Genomic DNA, 15,166 nt, shown 5'->3' on the forward strand with positions numbered 1-15,166 from the left:
CATGTCCCAGGAGCCTTTCTTTTCTAGGACACATTAACTTTCCTGGGGCCTTCTGATATTTGCACAGAATTTCTAGATTAAAAACCTCAGGAAGGAGAAGAAATAGGCCTAGGAAAACTCTACTAAATGAATTCACACCATAATAACACAGCCTTGGATGGAGCGGATTCTTAGAATGTTTCCATTACTAGGCTAGCAACTTTTGAGTCGTGTTTTTAGATTAATTCGGAAGAAAACTTCACATGATAGAACAGAGTGAGCTCAATTTGAAGTACCATTTAAAAATGAAGGGAAGACATGTCCTTCGCAGCGGGAGGACTAGCCAAGGATGTCTTAACATTCGTTTTGTGGAGCTACGCGTGTCTTTTTCAAGTAACATGCAGTTCACGATCGCTTACGTCTATCAGGGATTTCTTGTTAAAGCAGTAGACGGTGGTCAAACTCCAGTAGAAGAGGGCAGCTCAACCGGTTTTTTGAAGTTATTACCTTAGACTTGCGTGTGGTAGGACTTGGCCTGGATCGCCTTCCTTTGCTCCTCTTCCCTCTTCCTAACCCATCCCTTCTCACTGTTTTCATACATTTTCTGGATGCTTGAGCTGTTGGGTGTTATCACACTTTAAAAAAGAATTGTCCCATTTGAGAAAGTGAATTTTTTTTAAAATTGTAAGTTTATAAACATTCTATTCTCCATCTTAGCTTTCATTTGTAGAATTACTGTGTATTGATTTGTAAACATTCGCTGTGTTCATTTTCTCTCCACAGGGCTCGCAGCAGCATTAAGCCAGCATGTGCTTACGTTCTTAAGTCTGTAGTTGCAGAAACACTGTTGACGGAGGGGCTTAAGAAGATCAAGGTGTCACCATTTGTCCTGAATTCGTGTGACCATAAGATACTGATAGCATTGAGTCTTGAAATGATTTAATAATATGAGTGAGGATTTGCTTTCTCCATTAGAGCATTAAGTAAGCTAAAACTATCAACATTGTAAACCAAATTGCCTTATTTTTCTTCCAAACTTCATATATGTCTATCAGGTAATATAGGCTTGAAAATTGATATCCTGTGGTGCTAAAGTACAGTAGAAAGAGAGGAGAGTGTATACATGTTTTATTTTAAATTGTACAAAGGGGGAATTTAAAAATATGTAACTGCTGTTTATACATTGGCTCCTTACTGCTTATTAATCTGTAATGTACACATAGTGGAAGGCAACAGAGCCGGGAGCTGGCCTTTCCTCGAGCGACCACCACATGGCCCAGCCTCTGTGCCAAACCCAGGAGCTCCTAGTCCGGCCGGTGCCGCGAGGCGCCCAGAACGCGGCCGGTGTGCGGTGTCGGCGTCCTAGCGCACACACCGCCTGCCACAGGGCTTCCCGGGCACGCCGGGCGGCAGCACCCCCCAGGACTTCGGGCGGAGGCCTCGCGCAGGGCCCGGTCGAGCTAGTTAATAGCATTGGGATATAGTCACTGTCATGGTGCTGTTAACAGTTGACACCATTGTATTGTTTAACTTTGTGTTCTGTATCTCAGCCACATATCTTAAATATCTCGTTTGTCATCCTATGTGTATGGTGGGGGCAGACTTTGCACTTACTGCAGTGCGACACGTGCACTTTACTTTCCCTCCAGCTGTCCGAGGTGAGAGCGCACACGCTTTTGCTCTGAGCTACAATCATGGCTTTTCATGTTACTTACCAAGTGGTGTTTCTGGTTAGGAATCACAGCTGTAAAATTGATTTCAGTTCATTATACTTCTTCATGATGTTGCCCCTAAATTTTGCACACTATATTCTTGTATATTATTTCAAATAAAATGGAAAAAAAAAAGCCTGTTTATCTCAGACTTCTGATTGAACTTGACTGAACTTTATGTCTGAGTCAGAACAATAGGTGCAGGGCATGGAAAATACATTAAGAAGTTGCTGATGGGGTTTTTAAACATTAAATTAAAAACAAAATGTTAGTGACAGGTCATGGGCAATGGAAAAACAAGGATCTAGATTATCTGTGTAAGATCTTTGTAGACCAAAAATTTTTTTTTTTTTAAAGATTTTGTCAGAGAGAGGAGGGAGAGCGAGAGAGCGAGCGAGCACAGGCAGAGGCAGAGGGAGAAGCAGGCTCCCTGCCGAGCAAGGAGCCTGATGTGGGACTCGATCCCAGGACGCTGGGTTCATGACCTGAGCCGAAGGCAGCTGCTCAACCAGCTGAGCCACCCAGGCGTCCCCAAAAATTTTTAACTTGACATCTCTGCTACAAAGTTGAACAGCCAGCCCCCAAAGCCTGCTTTTAATAAAATGACACACACAGTATAAAGACAGGCGTGCTCTGTCTTTATTAAAGATACTGTAAGACAGACTTAACCTATGACCCTACGTCTTAGCTTTGGGAGATAAGCGGTTCCCAGAATTCACTGCATATTGGAAACACCCAGGGATGTTTTTAAAAACCAATGCCCGGTTCCCACCCCCAGAGGTGTCACCAGGGGTACACAGGGGGCATCAGGATTTCGAAAGCTTTCCAGCAGCGACTCTGATGTGCAGTCAGATTTGGAAGTCACTGGGCTACACACTTACCTAGTGAGGGCAAAGGTTAATTGGGAGCAGCGGGGTATTTGTAACGTGATCAGATCCCTCTAAAAGCAAAAGTAAAATTTTGACATTTTATGCTAAAGGGGGATGGGCTGAAGAGGTAAGTGGAAGATAACAGGGAACATAGGCCGACTACAGAAAGCCGTGGGCGGCAGCTGGTTCTAGAGCGCGCGTTTCTCAGGCGAACTGCAGCCTGGAGCTGGGGCGGGGCGAGGGAGACCGGGAAGTAGTGCCACCGTCACTGAAGAGCAGACATGGCTTTCTGAAGCAGCTGCACCATTATGGGATAAACCGGTGCAAATTCTTTGCCTTCTCTACTTCTTACTGATTGAACATAAGCTTCCAGAGCTCCCCTGAAAACAAAAATGAAAACAATGTCAAAGGAAATAAAACCACTTAGAGGGTTACCAATATATAAAAGCAGCCCATTTCTGGAATCGCTGTGTCCAGTTCCACAAGCTAAGTGACAAAGTGACAGCCTTCAAATGTCTGGTGGTAGCATTACCATGGCTACCGCGGAAGTCCAGGAACACCGTTCGTCTGCGTTGTACTCAGTGGTGGTCTCACACACGGGCCCTGCGGCCGCGGGTTGTTCTCAGTTTCCCTTCCCTTCCCTGGTCCAGGCTTCTGACCAGCGGCAGCTTGTGCTGTTCCACAGAGCTCACAAGGGGGAGCCCGCCGCCGCCGATCAGCGCGCTCAAGGGCGCGGTGGGACTCGGCTGCCGCGCACACGGTCACGGTCAGCCCGGGCGGTGCCTCAACACCCCGGACCTGGAGGGGAGGAAGAACCCCCGGGAGACGGTGCTGCCGCTGGGCTGGGAGTTTCAGCGACTTCTGGGATGAAGTTGTCTGACTTTAGTCAGGAGGACGCGCTACCAGCGGTTAAAACCATGACTGGGGTCTGCGTTGGGTCGGGGACGGCGAACCGGCGAACCAGCCCGGCCGGGCGGAGCGCGGCGTCCGCTCACCGCCCGCGGCTTCCCCGCTACAGCCGCAGACGCACCCGCCGGCTGGGCCCGCGGGGCCTACACCACCTGCCGTCTGCACCTTTATGGAGAAAGTTCTCTAATCTCGGAACCGGTTAAACTGATCATCCGGTTCCAAGAATGGTTGAAAGATTTTATTAGTCTATTTACACCCCAAGTGGAACAGTAAAATTTCTGTCATAGTCCCACCGTTCCAGGTTTCACGCTGAGAGGAAAAGAGCGCGTTTCTGCAAAGATGTGTTACTAATACCTCCACTCGCTCACGGACTCGGTGTCAAGTCTAACACGGAACTCGTAACCGGTTTTTCTGCTCTCAAACGCTGTGCATACTGACCCCCGGTCAGATGTGCCCATTATCGCTTGCTCTGGGGCGCCCTCCCCCCGCCAGCCACTTCATGGCCCTGCTGTGACCCGTAACGGAGTTCCCGGTCTCATGTCCACTCCAGCCTCTCTCCTGACTTGCTCCGTCTGTGTTGTGGGCAGCATTACCCGACTTCTCTCACGTGCCCTGTCAGAAACAAACTCCTGTCAGAAACAGGACACTCCAAACCCCAAGAACGATCGGCACCAGGGAGAAGCCTCCCGGAAGCCCGGGGCTCTGGGAGACAGTGATGCGCAGGTGAGCGCATCAACCGGAACCGTGGGGCACCCGTGGGGGACCCTGCTAAAGGGGGGGACCGTCGGGTGGATGGGAACGGTCTACCTTCTCAAATATGCTGTGAGCCTAAAGCTACTCTAAAAAATAAAATCTAGGGGCACCTGGGTGGCTCAGTAGGTTAAGCGTTTACTTCCAGCTCACGTTCTGATCCCAGGGTCCTGGGATCGAGCCCCGCATCGGGCTCCCTGCTCAGAGGGGAGCCTGCTTCTCCGCCCCCCCCCACCCCCCGCCTCCCCTGCTCATTCTCGATCTCTCACTCTCTCTCCCCCAAATAATTAAATGAAACCTTAAAAAAATAAAAAATAAATGAAATCTATCCAGGCGCCTGGGGTGGGGGCTCAGTCGGTTAAGCGTTCCACTGGTCATTTCCGCTCAGGTCATGATCTCCCGGCTGTGGGATGGAGCCCTGCTTGCATCAGGCTCCATGTTCAGTGGAGAGTCTGCTTCTCTCTCTCTCTCCCTGCCTCCTCCCCAGCTCATTCTGTCTCAAATAAGCAGTCTTTAAAAAAACATAAATTTTAACAATTTTAGAAAAAAGTCTATCAAAAAAAGAAAAGAAACTCGGGGAAAAACCCTTCAGGGTAGTGTTCTGACCCCCATCTCCTATTTCAGCAGAGCCCCCACTCCCCCCACCACTGAGCCTCTATCTGAAGTCCTCTTTTCATCTTCCTCACAGATTTCCACCCCCAGTCCCTCCTCTCCCCTCGGCTTCTGTCTCAGTCCTGCCGTGTGCTGCCCCGATCCCTGGAGCCGCCTCAGAACACGCTGCACCATGAGGCCAGCGTCTACACTCGCTACCCACGGAGCACCAGCTTCATCATGACCTCCCTGCCTGCCTGTGCTGCTGTGGGCTTCTAGGTAGTTCGCTGTGGCCTAAAAACACCTTTGAATTGTGCTTCCATTGTGTTACTTACACACGAGCAGAGCAGCCTCCCCCAACTCGTGACCCCGGGCCTGACCCCGAGGCCCACCGGGGAGAGGCCCCACGAGCGGCCAGCGTCTTGCTGAAACGAAGCCGAAACAAAGCCGTCTCTGCCTACCAAGGTGGGGCTGCGAGAGGGCCCTTTGTCTCCCACCACACGGCCTCTCCCCACTTTCCCGAGACCCATCCTTCGAAGCCTTTCTCCGCTCTCGTCCTTCTTTTTGGGAGGCTCTTCCGGGCCGTCTTCCCTGCAGGGCGCTCTGCTAGGGGCCGGCTCTAAGGCCTTCGTTTTGACAGAGCCTCTTCTAACTCCAGGCAGCATGACATAAACCCCCTTGGAGTCCTGAGAACTGGTGGAAAAGGTCTAAGACTGCGGCATCAAGAGCCAGGACTTCGTGGGAACCCGCACTGTGGGATTCCTGCCGGCTGGCTCCAGGCTCTGTTCGAGGCAGGACGACTTGCGGTGAGCGGTGTGGACGGTCAGCAGTGTGGACGTCAGGCTCTGCCCTATTACTGAGCTGTGCAATCCCAGCTCCCTTGTGAGCCTGTTTGCTCAAACACCTACATGATACACTTATGAGAATTAAGACTGTACTGGGAAGCACCTGGTGCTCTTCTAGGAACATCTCTGGACCCATAAGGCGCTCAAACATGGTTCTCCCACCAGGCTTCCAGCGGGCATCGGCACACTGCGCCTAAGTATCCACCACATCGCAAGCACCTGGTCCCTGGTGAGTTTCCCTCCCAGGAACGTAACTTCATGTGAAGCAGTGGGGCTGTTTCGTTCATTTATGCAGCCCCAGGATGTAGTGCCTGACAGATGCATGATCAGTGAATTTTTAAAAATGAATCAGAAATACAGGAAGATAAACTAGAATAAAAAGCGATGACAGGAGCACAGAAGAAAGTGAATAAAGGGGAAATGGCACTGTAGGGTTCACAAAAGCAGCAGTGACATGAAAAATGGAATTTCATGCTCTTAGAAAATAATGTTTTGGAGACGCCTTAGTTCATGTCAGAGCTGAACCTTTGTGAAGGGTTTATGAAAAATCTTGCTGCTTTTAGTAATATTTTTCAAGTTGCTATGGCATCCTGGGCAATCGCCCCACTCCCAAAATGTAGCCCCTGCAGACTCGTACACAGAACAGAAATCTCCAAGGGTTCGGGCTGTCTTTGACACAGCGGTGTCTACACAGCAGTCTAAGATATCAGTGCACTGAAATTCATGGAAACTGCGGTTGCTCTGAAGTGAATGAGTTAGATCCACTTTAATAAAGGAACGAAAATCAACTTCATTTGCATTCAAAAGGACAAGACATTACGTAAATTACACGATATGCAGAAGAAAGTTCAGAAATGAGCTTGGTTAGTTTTTTGGTATTCATGAAAAACACCATCAGAACTAGAGGGAGAAAAACAGATTAAAGCTACCCTCCCACATAAAATCAGAACAGGATTTTCAAGCAATTATTAAATAACTTCATTTGCTTGAGCAAAACATCAGCTTTCTTGGAAGTCAGGCCAAGCATTATGTAAGAGTTAGTCTCAAGTCTCGTTTGTCATCAAAATGAGCAGATTGTTAGTTATCCTTATTGAAAAAAAAAAAAAAAAAAGCACAGGAACTGCACAGCTAGTAGAGGAAAGACTGGTGGTAACACGGCAACACGGCTCAGTGTGCTATAAACCAGCCAAGTAGAGGTTTTTATGGGACACAAAATCCATTTCTGTCAGGCATTAAGTATGAAATCTGTCAAAGACTTAAAGATCTACCACCTGCCTTCAGAGCCAAGGAAGCCCCTGACTCCTCCAGGCCCCGTCCTCACTCTCTGTTCTGTCTCAGGCACCCAGGCCACAGGTATCTGGTGCGACAGGGACACCAGGAGGGGAAGACCAAATGTTCCTCTCATCAGCTGGGATCCTGCTGCTCCGCAGAAGGGCCGAGGAGCTGGGATGGTTCTGGGCCTGCCGGCCCTGGGCCATGGAGGGAGGACAGAGGGTCCCCGGCTGCATCTGGTGGGGACAGTTGTCCCACCATTGAACAGATAAACAGCACCGAGGGGCCAACAGAGCTCGTCAGCATTTCTGACACAGTGAAGAAGCAGAGGAGGAGAGCGCCGTGGTAAGAGCTGCAGCCCCACGGGAGATAGGGAGAAGCCCCCCGCCCCCCACTTCTGCAGACCCAAGGCATCAGTCCTCCTCTTTGCTGGACACCCAGCACCCACAGGGCCCCAGGCCCTCCCTGAGGCTGCCGCCCCTGCCTGGTGGGCACGGAGGACCCCCAGTGGGCTCCCACTCACACCACCTGCCCCACAAGTCAGCGAGTCCTCCGATTTTAACAGGATCGTGACTAGTACCCATTCACACTCTTGAGAAACATCTGGTGTCAAAAGGAAACAGAAAGGCAGGCAGAGGAGGTTTCACTCTTCGCCACGCACTCAGCGGCAGCCGAGTCTCCTGACCCGGCCTCTTTATGACAACTGAGCATACTGTGCCGGGGGGACCGACGAGCACGCGGCAGGGTCTCCCCAAAGGTCAGAACAAAAGTACTGACATTTAAAGAGCAACAGTCACCCTGGGCTTATCTACAGGGGAAAGAAGTTCATCTCGTGTTGCTTTAGCTCGCATGGACCAAATTAGTTTTGCAGTAGTAGATAAGAAAGAACATTCTCTAGGACAAAGCTCCTCTCCTTGCCAGCAGCCTGGGCTGTGGTAGGAGCACAGCGGTTTGGAATCCCCCACAGAGGGCTCGGTGTGCGGCCCGGGGCCTGGAGGTTCTGACAGCTGGCGTGTGTGACGGATAGGCCTTATTTTAAAAGCCTGACAGTGCCTCTGAGCGTGATTTTTCAGTTGCTAAATATAGGCTTAGCAACAGCACTGGTGATGAAATCACTCAGGAGACATTTTTAAGAGAAGCAAAAGCAAACAGATCTGTGATGTGCCCACAGCAGGACGACTGTTGTAGATGAACTCCTTCCAGCTCGCTAAGACACACAGGAGCCACGTTCAATTAACCGCGTCCTGAGTCCTCCTCAGCCCAGGGTGCTTCAGCTTAGCTGGTCTTGGAGACTCCGCAAAAACATCCACCCAAGACACCACAAATCTCCGAGTTAGCCCCAGGCCAAGCCTCTCCTCCGACCCTAAAGCCCCTCCTAGGGCAGCTCGAACTGGCCCCAGGCACTGACGGGAGGCACCTCTGGCCTCCTGTTCCAGTTCTGGGCCCGACGCTCACAGCTGGGATAATGGGCTCCTTGCCCACCCCGGCTCTGGACACCGAACCCGAGGGCTCGGACTCCCTCCCAGAAGCCACCACACTCGTGTTTCTCCAAGGCCCCTCCCGGCCTCCTCCTTGGTGGAGTCTCAACCTTGGCCGTGCTGCAGACCTGCCCGGGAAGCTTTGGGAAATCCCAGGGCCGAGTGCCCGCCCTGGATATTCTGAGGTGGCTGAGGGGCTGGCCTGGACACCGGGCTCTCTCCAAGCTCTGCGAGGGATTCTCCTGTGCGCACGCGGTGGGGCACCATCCTGCCCCATCAGCCCCTCTCCACTTCCCTGCCCTGCTTTGGGGAACCCAGGTTATGCGGCTTTCGGAGCTCTTTCAGAAGTACGACTGACTGAGATTTGGAGAACGAGGATGACGGGATGTCGCAAAGGTTTCTTGCGGTTGGCCACTATGTGACAGTGACATCCCAACATGAAGCAGAAAATGGGGACCTACAGCAAGGAGTCTCTTCGTCGCTGGCCCCAGTTCTCAAACCCAGGGCGCACAGATCCTGGGCTGCGTGGGGCACGGGGCAGCCCACAGCCATGTGAAGATGTGCGAATGAACGACCCGGTGGGGTGCTCTGGGCACACGGTGCGCACTGAGGGGGCCCAGCCACAAGGAGGCGCCACCACGTGTCCACCCACGCGCTGCTCCTCCCTCCTCCCCGTCGCATCCTCCGCCCCAGCCCTCGGGCTGCTAGACACGCAGGTGTCCCAGGGGCTCACGGCCTTACCTGATGAGGAGGAGCCGGTCCTTTTCAGACGGGTGGTCATCCAGCCACTGGGAGAAGCGTGCGTGGGACCATTCTGCCCTCTGCAGGGTTGAACACAAATTAGAGAAGACGAAGTGCGTCCACATTCTCCCATGAAGGACAGTACCGGGCACAAGCAATCTCAAGGATTCCAAAGGTGAAATCACCCAAAAACCTGCCTGAAGGAAGGCCGCAAGCCTGTGGTGCACCTTCTTGGCTCCCAAGGAACTTTCTGGATTAGCCACTGGCAGGGGGGCTAGCAAAAGTGGGGCCTCCATCAGAAAAGCTTTACGAACATGAGTTACTTGAGCCATTACACTTAGAAGGTGAATTCGGGCTTCCTCGGGGTAATTTGCACACTGCTGAGAGAGTCGGGCTGGGGGGCGGGGACTCTCCTTCTTGAATCATTCACTTCCAAGGCAGGGATTCGTGACCAAGTAAGGCAAGAGAAGGCCAGGAGCGCAGTCCATGAGTGGGGCTGTGGATTTACGGACCGAAGAGGGACTTGTAAGAGCATTCTGGCTTTGCTTTATTACCTGAAAAGGGGACTTCAGCTCAGCGGGTGCTCTGGTAAACAAAAACTGAATAATGATGCTGAACGGAATAATGTCACCCAGCGCGGGGCTGCTGGCCACATGCTCGCTCGTCTGGAAGAGCAGCGGTCTAAAGGAAAAACACGCGGTGGTTATTTCACATTGTTCAACCCTGAAGGAGGCGCTCTGCTGGACTAGCGCATTAGCAGACGGCGGCATAGCGGAAGAGCGCTCACCCTCGACTGGCGATTCCGTAGCCATTTCTTAGCCACCCCCCATTCAGCCTGAAGACAGACAGACACAGACACACGAACACACCCCTAACCTATACGCTGTGGCAGGCTGACCTGCCCTTAACCTCCTTCTTGGACCCCCGGCTCACTGGCCTGCGGGTCTGACTCGATCTCCAGGGGGCTCAGCAAACCCCCCTCTTCGAGCTCATCTGATGACCAGGCCGGAATCAAAGCAGCAGAGGAGGCTGCAGGTAGTTATAACCTCCAGCTTCTCAGCACGGTCAGAACTTCCAGTTTCCACTTCCCACAAAATCTTCGGGCCATAACCTAACCGGTAAATGTAAACGCGGTCTACACCACTTTCAAATGGCGATTATGTCCTGTAGGAACACAATTATTACCTTGCAGAACATCCCATCGAGACCTGTGCCAGCTCCCTCCCAATACATTACACATCTGGAGGGGTCGCCCCCCTCTATTTCACAGGGACGTGTGGGCAAATCCACCAGGCACCAGTCACCTACCACCTTGCCAAAAGGCTGGCAGGAGTAACTGGAAACTTCCATTGACCTCTCCTTGGCTTTGGGCTCTGACGGACAGGAGGTGACTATAGGCCCAGCTGTGGTGGCTGAGTCTGAAGAGGAAAGATGGCAGCGCGGGGCCTCCACTGGGAGCAGAAACGGTTCAGCAGCATGTGAAACAGCTCTGTGTCCTGGGCTCTTCCTTCGCTCGTGCTAATCACTCCCATGCACCCAGGAGGCTGGCACAGCCCAGAGACCGGCTGCTTCCTCACACAGACGGCAAGGTTTCATGTCAACAGTCAGGAGTGCTCTCAACAGGCAGGTGGTTCTCACTGGATCCAGATTAATCTTCGATTTTTTTTTAAAGATTTATATTTATTTATTTGAGAGAGGGAGAGCGAGAGAGATCACAGAGGGAGGAGGGAGAAGCAGACTCACCACTGAGCAGGGAGCCCGATATGGGGCTCGACCCCAGGACACTGGGATCATGACATGAGCCGAAGGCAGACACTTGACCATCTGAGCCACCCAGGCACCCTCTTGGAATGTCTTTATATTAACTATTCCGTAAATGAAATCTATCTCTGGTAGGGATTTTTCTAATTTCAAGTATTTTATCAAATAACATCATCCTGTAATTTCTTTGGTTACTGTGGACACATTTCAGGGCATTTGTGTCGGCCATCACCAACAACCCACAAAGCTGCACACCAGGCCCTCCGGCGTTGGTGGCGGGGGACGAGGGCCATCCTCATGTGTCCCCCTGAGGCTGCGGCACCCCCGCCTGACGATCCCCAAGCCCCAGTCATCCGGCAGCCGGGCAGTAGGCAGTGAGTCAGGCGCCTAGGAAGGTATGAAGCGGTTGCTGAGGGCGGTTTGGCGTGCTCGGCAGGCACCCCGAAAGTCGCCATGCGCCGGCGGTGGTGTCCCTCTGGCAAGGGCGCCAAGTTTAACCACCACAGCAGCTGCCACGTGCAGCGTGCACCACGTGCGATTCCTGCAGACAACCCTACGAGGTCGGTAGCATCCTGCCCCCATCCTGCATGTAGGTAAACTGAGGGGTAGAGAGAACACATAAAACCTGGAAAAGGGAAGAGTAAGGATTCGAACCCAGACAGCCTGGCTCTTAATTTTGCCATGCAGCCTCTTTGAGGATTATCAGCTGTAACCACGACTAGACCTGCTTTCAGAACAGAGGGACTTCTCAGTGGGGAACAGAGAACCCTGGAAGAAGTACAATTTCAATTGTGAACAACTCCTGGAGAAAAGCCAGAGAAAAGGGAATACTTACAGGATACCCCTGGAAGGACAGGCAATCCTTATTTCTTTGGGGGACCCCAAATTCTCTCAAAGTGGCCCTCCAGTCGCCTATGTACCTCAACCATATCACACAGTTTCCACCTGGCCTGACCTTCCAATCCTGCTGGGCAGTGTGTGGGACTGTCTTAAAGGCCTCTGGACACAGACTCGGGGTTGGCGTGGGGATGGAGCCCAGCTGGTCCCACTTCCCCAGCGGCAGAGCGCAGACGGCTCCAGCCCCGGTCCCCGGGTGCCCAGCAGCCGCCATTCCCAGAGAGCTCCCCGGAACGGCAATTCCAGCTGGTGTCCAAGCGGTCTGCTTCCCGCACCGGGGACACGGCTGCTCTGGCTTGAGCTATAACAGGGTAAAGAGGCAGTGGGGAGGGGTCCCTGCCTGGGGTCACAGGCTTATCCTGCAGGCCGGGCCTGGCAGCCACCATGAGGGATGTGGGGACACACAGCTCAGGTCTTCCTGAGCCTTCTTTGCCTCTCTGGCCCAATGAGGCTTTCCCCTCGCCCCAGGAAAGCTCACTCTGCCTATGCCAGCTGATTTGGCAGGCTTCCTCTTGAATCCTAGTCCATGACAGGAGGAGACCCTAGGGGGCCAGTCCTGTGTGACAGTCCTTGACTTGGGGAGGAGCAGTCACATGGAATCCCTTCTGCCTCTCCTATAGGATGACAACTAGACTTTGGTCCCACGTCTCTCAGTGCTCTGCACACAGAGTCCTGGATGCAGGTGCTTTAGCATTCAGTCACGGGGAACACGGGACGTGCTCTGAAAACTCATGCATTTTCTTCCTTCTGAAAATGAGGATTACACAGCTGATTCAGCCTCTCTTTTACCTTTAGCCTCAGGGAGTTTCAAGTTAAAACGAGAAACATATTGGGGCACCTGGGTGGCTTAGTCGTTAAGTGCCTGCCTTCGGCTCAGGTCATAATCCCGGGGTCCTGGGATCGAGCCCCGCATCAGGCTCCTGCTCAGCAGGAAGCCTGCTTCTCCCTCTCCTACTCCCTCCCGCTGCTTGTGTCCTCTCTCTCGCTGTGTCTCTATCAAATAAATAAAAATCTTTAAAAAATAATGAAATGTCTCTATAGCAATTAAATTGCTTTAATAGTCTGAATACTATGCTTTTATTTTCCTCTAACAGATTCTTGATGCAAACTGCAAATGATACAAGGGCGAACAGGGAACGAGGACAGGGAGGGAGGGAGGGAGGTTAGCAGCGGACCTGCCGGCTGATGGGCCCCCATAACCAGGCCTGGTGAAAACCGGTTTGTTTTTGAGCGGGATCTTTTCATCACCTGTCCCTTTGTAGCTCGGAGTCGGAGCAGTTATTTTTCTGCCAAGATCAAATCTTCCCCTCCAGCCAGTAACAGAACTGCCAAAAGAGCCACGGGGAGCAAAACCGGACCGGATCCCGCACGCAGCCCGCGGAGTCACTTGCAAGCGCCACATGCAGACCTGTCAGCTCTGGCAGCTTCAGGCTCATTTTAAGAGCCTGAAAGAACCCGGCATGAGCACTTCCCTTCCCCGACTCCAGGTGGAATTTGAAATACTGACAAGTTAAAAAATAAATCTCCATCTGAGGTGATCTAAGAAACAAAAGGAAATTAAGATGTTATAAAACGCAGTTACCCCGGACGCCGCAATACCGTTCTCAGAGAAGAATGCCGGAGATGGAGCAGCGCTTCCGAGGAGAACCCTGACACGCGGCAGGCAGCAGGCAGTCTGAACTCATCACGGGTTAGGTCCTGAGATGATGTCATCTCTGCAGTAGGGACCTCCACACTGAAGGCCGATTATGAAGTAAAGTAAGACTGTGTGTCCCTGGGGCGTCTGGGTGGCTCAGTGGGTTAAAGCCTCTGCCTTCGGCTCAGGTCATGATCCCAGGGTCCAGGGATCGAGCCCCGCATCGGGCTCTCTGCTCAGCGGGGAGCCTGCTTCCCCCTCCCTCTCTTCCTGCCGCTCTGCCTACTTGTGATCTCTGTCAAATGAATAAATAAATCTTAAAAAAAAAAAAGACTGTGTGTCCCTATGTCCACGTCCACCATCAGGGGTGGCCCAAGCCACTCGCCACACCCCCATTCCAAACCTTTGGGTGAGGGGCCTGGGAGGGTGGCACGACCATGGGGAATGTGCACGGGTATCTGCAACCAGCAGAGAAATGGAGGTAGGGAAGGGAAACACAAGTCTGCCCGGCACAGGACCCGTGAGGGCCTCCTTTCTGGTGAGGGGAAGGGAAGGCCGTAGGCTTACAGGACGGGGACCCAGAGAGTGTGGCAGAAGGGGCCATGTGGGTCCCTGGGGAACAGAGCAGGAGGCTGATGGCTGTAGGTAAGTCAGGGCTCCAAGTAAAGAGGGAGAGAAAACTCGCAGGTTCCTTTCTTAGGGTCTAGATATCATCAACCGCAGCAAAGCAGGTGGGAAAGGAGGGAAGGTTTCAGGCAGATGTCCTCTAGGAATCACAGTGTACATGTGGCTCAGCATTCTTCAGGTATGTTCTGGAAACCCATGTACACCAGACGGCAGCGAGAGACAGCAGTGCATACATAGCAAGTAGTCACCACTACGGTGGGGTCCCAGATTCTCTTCACACTGACATTCTCCTGGATGGCTCAGATAAGCTCTAGGTGCTATTCTAGAACCAGGGTGAAAACAAATGGGAACTTCTGGAATAAGCTCTGGCTGCGGTGGTTACAAGCACAAGCCATGGAATCGGGCAGCCCTGGGTCTGGAAGGCAGTTCTGGAACTCCCACATGACGTTCAGACACGCAGCCCTGTCAAGTGGCCCCTCCCAGGACCAGTGCCTTCTGGGTCACTCTTGCCTTGGAAGTGTGGTGGAGAAGACGAAACCATAAAGTGTCAGGGAAACCCCTAGCACAGGCTGAGCACCCCGTGAATGATCCAAGAAGGACTGCTGGAATGAAGACGAGGCTCGGCTAACTACCCAGCCCTCCCTGTTTGCCAGGTGCTCCTAGCTCTGCCCGAGTATCAGCAAACAACCAACGAAACCAGGCCCAAGACGGGGCTGCCGACTGGCTGCAATGCTGAAGTCTGCAACTGGGAACAGAGAACCCAGAAACCTTGGGGAAAGAGCGGTTTCCGGGGATGGACTCACAAGTACAAAGAAAGGCGGGCATACAGTTGGGGGTCCTGATGCTCGAGCTGGAAGCGGCAGAGACGGCTGCCCTTCCTTCCACAAACATGCTGGTGGAGCGGCGGCATGGCAGGCGGCGCCCACTGGGGATGCGGAAAACCCTCCCATGCCCACAGTTAAAACCAGTAGACATGAATTCTAAACACCAGGCTTACTGCAGCTTCCCTTCTACCACCCCTCAGGCCAAAAGGCCCCCCAGAGCAGCCCCTGTCCCCTGATGGCTTTCATCAAACCTCACAAAGCTCCCAGTAGAGCAT

General features: G+C 52.6%; 2 protein-coding genes across 4 annotated transcripts in view; one reads left to right on the forward strand and one right to left on the reverse strand.

Annotated features, from left to right (window-relative positions):
• HBP1 (HMG-box transcription factor 1) overlaps positions 1 to 1,826 on the forward strand; it is a 29,004-nt gene extending 27,178 nt beyond the window's left edge. For all 3 annotated transcript variants that reach the window (XM_032873370.1, XM_032873373.1, XM_032873371.1), the window contains one exon: positions 763 to 1,826. In XM_032873370.1, coding sequence (XP_032729261.1) covers positions 763 to 780 — 18 coding nt within the window. In that variant the 3' untranslated portion in view covers positions 781 to 1,826. The remainder of the gene's footprint in view (positions 1 to 762) is intronic.
• Positions 1,827 to 2,800: 974 nt separating this feature from the next.
• COG5 (component of oligomeric golgi complex 5) overlaps positions 2,801 to 15,166 on the reverse strand; it is a 276,431-nt gene continuing 264,065 nt past the window's right edge. The window contains exons 20-22 of the mRNA XM_032873369.1: positions 9,701 to 9,827; positions 9,147 to 9,226; positions 2,801 to 2,940 (exon numbers count right to left, since the gene is read on the reverse strand). Coding sequence (XP_032729260.1) covers positions 2,826 to 2,940; positions 9,147 to 9,226; positions 9,701 to 9,827 — 322 coding nt within the window. The 3' untranslated portion in view covers positions 2,801 to 2,825. The remainder of the gene's footprint in view (positions 2,941 to 9,146; positions 9,227 to 9,700; positions 9,828 to 15,166) is intronic.

The sequence above is a fragment of the Lontra canadensis genome, unplaced genomic scaffold, assembly GCF_010015895.1.
Source record: "Lontra canadensis isolate GAN:19392208 unplaced genomic scaffold, GSC_riverotter_1.0 scaffold48, whole genome shotgun sequence".
Lineage (NCBI taxonomy): Eukaryota > Metazoa > Chordata > Mammalia > Carnivora > Mustelidae > Lontra > Lontra canadensis.